Consider the following 3,904-nt stretch of genomic DNA (forward strand, 5'->3'; position numbering starts at 1 on the left):
CTGTGCTCAAGCAAAGTTCCCCTCACGAAACAGCTGTCCAGCCACTCATTGTCCACAGACTCTGGAGCTGTCTGCCAGTTCTGCTAATCATTCACCACCTTTGGCTTCCGTCTCGGCTACTCGTGGGCAGTGTCTGGTTTGGGATAGGTGATTCCTATCTTCAGAGTCTGAGATCAGGATGTCCATGTTTTAATGAACAACATGTAGTGCTGGTGCCTGGCCAAGGTGAGGGGCTGGAACATCCCAGATGGGACCTTAAATGGGTCTACTTGTCCTCATGTATGCCACTTTGAACCTTGCATTGCTGATGGGTCAGTGCTGTTAATCTCCCTTCTCCTCTGACCACTGGCAGCCCCCTCACAGCTTCCAGAAACAACTGTGGAGATGAGTGTGGGAGCTAGCTTGAATTCTGCTGCCCCCACTTCATTTGGACCACAGCCTTGAAGTATGAGAAGCAACATTAAAAGTGACTGAATGCAGTTCCCTGAGGCCTGTGGACCATGCACACCCCAGCCCAGCCCTCCTGTTACTTAGGGGAGTGATGAAATCTGTGTTTCTCCCAGAGCAAATCCAAAAACCAAAGAGAATCCCTGGGTACCTCTCCTCCCTTACGCACTTCAGAAGTGTCACTGAGCTCTTTCCTTTGAATCTCCTCCCTCTAAGCATTGAGGTCTCCATGCTCTCCAAGCTTTTTGTTAATTAACCAAAAGAGAGAAAGAAATAGGAGGGAAATATGTTCACTTTCATGTCACATCATGCAGGATCTTTTATTTTCACATCAATAGAAAGTTAAGCTCAACATTCAATTTTTTTTCACATAAGAGGTATGACATCCAGCAAATGAAGGGAGAACCCGAATTAGAACCAAGATTTATGACTTCCAGTTGATGCATTTTTTCACTTTCTTAGGCTGCCTTCTTAAAACTGCATTTGTATACCTCAATGGTGGCAACAGTCACCTCTAGGTTATAGGATTAAAGGTCATGTTTTAAAATTTTTTTAACATTTATTTATTTTCAGACAGAGACCATGAGCAAGGGAGAGGCAGAGAGAGAGAGAGAGATACAGAATCCGAAGTAGGCTCCAGGCTCTAAGCTGTCAGCACAGAGCCCAATGCGGGGCTTGAACTCATCAACCATGAGATCATGACCTGAGTTGAAGTCAGACACTCAACTGACTGAGCCACCCAGGTACCCCAATATTGTTCTTTTTGCTTATATATTTACCTAATTTTTCTAAACTGACTCTACATTAGTTGAAAGAAAAGCCTAAAACTAAACTTTAAAATAAGCAAATTCCTTAATAAAGCAGAATTATGCTTTGTTCTTCCAACTTGCCTTCACACTCAAATCTTAGTCCCGCCAAGTCTCTCAATAGTAAGAAGCAATCAGAATTATTGCCATCCTCAAGGGCAGAGAGAGAGATTTAATTTTTCTGGAATTAAGTGCACTTGAGAAAGACTAGGTATTTGGATAGTGGTGAGGGCTCAGAGGTAGTGCTATGACCTGAGTGCTATGACCTCTCTTCTAGAGGTGCTATCAGCATACAGGTGCTGCCTCTCTTCCCCCATGACATTGCTTGCACGGTGAGGACTGATGATTATGCAGAAGGCTGTAATGTCAGCATTGTTCATGCTGAGTGATGACTTCCTCCCCCCTACTCCCCAGCACAATTGCCACACTCTGGAAAACTCTTATTTCAGTACCTCCTGCAATAAACCCAACACCATGTGTGAGCCTAGGGCATGCCTCACATTCCCTGTACCTTTTCCTCCATCATCCTCTCTGCCTTCTACTCAGTGTTCTTTTACCCAATACCTAGGACTCTCTTGTGAGGTGCATTAGACACTAACGGAGTAACAGATAAATGAAGCTGATGGGCTAATTCACATTAAAACACAAACGGCCAACACCAACTCACTGGAGTCACACATTCATTGGTATCTGTATTTGAAGAATTATAATTTATTTTTATTTTTAATAGTTTATTATAAATTTGGTTTCCATATAACACCCAGTGCTCTTCCCCACAAGTGCCTTCTTCCATGACCATCACCCCCTTCCCCCCTCCCCCTCCCTCTTGAGCTCTCAGTTTTTTAGTATTCAAGAGCCTCTCATGATTTGTCTCCCTCCCTCTCGCTAACATTTTTAATTGCTTGTATCAGTTAAGAATGAATCAAGGGAGCAAAGTAGTATATGATTTTCTTACGGATATTAGACCTTACACATTTGTACTGAAGAAGTCTATAGAAGGCTGTGACCTTTCTGCTACATGATAAGGTCTGAGATCATTTCCGGTCAATATGGCAGCAGTCAGGAAGAAGTATATTGCATGAAGTTAGGGAAGATCAAGGACAAACTGAAATGGGTGAGAACAAAATTGAGCCTGTATATGCCTCTCACCACCTCATACTTCAGTGGCAAGTGACCTGCAGAAGTTGGTGCCTTTGACTCTAAGAGAAGTTGATAGGCCTGGCTGCTGCCCATGCCATGGAGATGGGCCCACAGATCAGTAACAGAACACATGAGTTATGTGGCACCTGGCACTCTACACACTCCCACCTTCTGATTCTCATGTAAATCTCTCCTGTAGCTGATCCAATCTGCAACTGTCAAGAAGGAAGGAAATTCTGGGAAATATGCCTTAAGTTTAGTTAGGATGACAAAACCACCACAATCCCTAAAAATCAATATCAAAAGATAGCTTTTCAGATCCACTTATTGGCCAGTCGAGATGTTGAAGTAGGGGTGTGGGCATGGACGGAGATCTGAAGAAGAGGAGGAGGTGAAGGAAGCTTCCTTGGTGATCTTCAGAATGTGTATTTAAGAGAAAGAAAAGCCAGACAGACACTAGGTGTATATTATATGGTTACATATCCAAATGTTTCTAAATATATGTGTCCAGAAAGAAAACCTTACAGTTGGACCAAAGTTATGTCTGAGAACAACCGAAGAATACTGTAGGGTTTGTGAGTGCCCAGGCTTCCTCAGGATACCACACCAACCCCTAACCCCATCCCATGCTCCTCTCTTTGAGTGCTTGGAACACAAGGGGAAGAAAGCCATGGGAGAAAGGGACAGGTGTGAACATAAGTGTCTCAAGGACCATAGACAGGAGCCTCTAAAATCACATTCACAAGTGTTCTTCTTTGGCATGTCAGTTAGTTCTCAATGTTCCAGAATGAAATGGAACAATGAGGCTTTACTCCACCAAATCCGTAGGCTTGTTTCAAGAAACATTTCCTCTGTGTGGGAGCAGTGGGTGAGGTAGGATGATAAAAGTTGGTGGGAGGCAATTCTTTCCAAAGCCCAGACCTTGAAGTGGCCCCAGAAGTTGTGGACTTGCCCAAAATTTTCTCTTCTCTCCTTCGTTAAGCAGATCTGTGTAGCTCAATGGGAACCTTTATTGGTCATGTGTACCCAGGGCTGTTTCTAATCTCATACGGACTGTGTCAGGCAATAGGAGTCTCCAAAGCCATGCTATTCAAAGACTCTCTCCTGGATCCTTCATACCATCCTAGGAATAGGAGAAGATGGGCCAGGCTGTGGAAAATAGCCTATGGAGGTTTGCTGAAGATGTTGGCGGGTTCCATTTTGATAGCTTATGAGATCAGCTGCATTAAAGGAGGACTGATACTGATGAACAGAGAGCTGCCTCCAAGATTTATGTACCCCAAAGAGTGGCAGCACCTCACTATGTTCACCCTCCTCACCCTCAACGGCTGTGTAGATGTCATGAGCAAGAACCTGCTACCTCAGAGGTGTGTGGTCCTAGAGAAGGGCACCTCGGTCCTGACCTTCTATGTACTCCTACTGCTCTTGATGTCACATGTCCAGGACTCTACAGGGATAGAGCTTCAGATTCATTATCTGCTCATCGTGGTGGTATTCCTGTTGATGCTCGT

At 44.2% G+C, this 3,904-nt stretch overlaps 1 protein-coding gene across 1 annotated transcript in view; it reads left to right on the top strand.

Annotated features, from left to right (window-relative positions):
• Positions 1 to 3,392: 3,392 nt before the first annotated feature.
• Positions 3,393 to 3,904, top strand: part of LOC115286687 (transmembrane epididymal protein 1A-like) — a 2,363-nt gene continuing 1,851 nt past the window's right edge. Inside the window, exon 1 of the mRNA XM_029933105.1 lies at positions 3,393 to 3,760. Within this exon, the coding sequence (XP_029788965.1) occupies positions 3,393 to 3,760 (368 nt within the window). The remainder of the gene's footprint in view (positions 3,761 to 3,904) is intronic.

Source organism: Suricata suricatta, chromosome 3, assembly GCF_006229205.1.
Source record: "Suricata suricatta isolate VVHF042 chromosome 3, meerkat_22Aug2017_6uvM2_HiC, whole genome shotgun sequence".
Lineage (NCBI taxonomy): Eukaryota > Metazoa > Chordata > Mammalia > Carnivora > Herpestidae > Suricata > Suricata suricatta.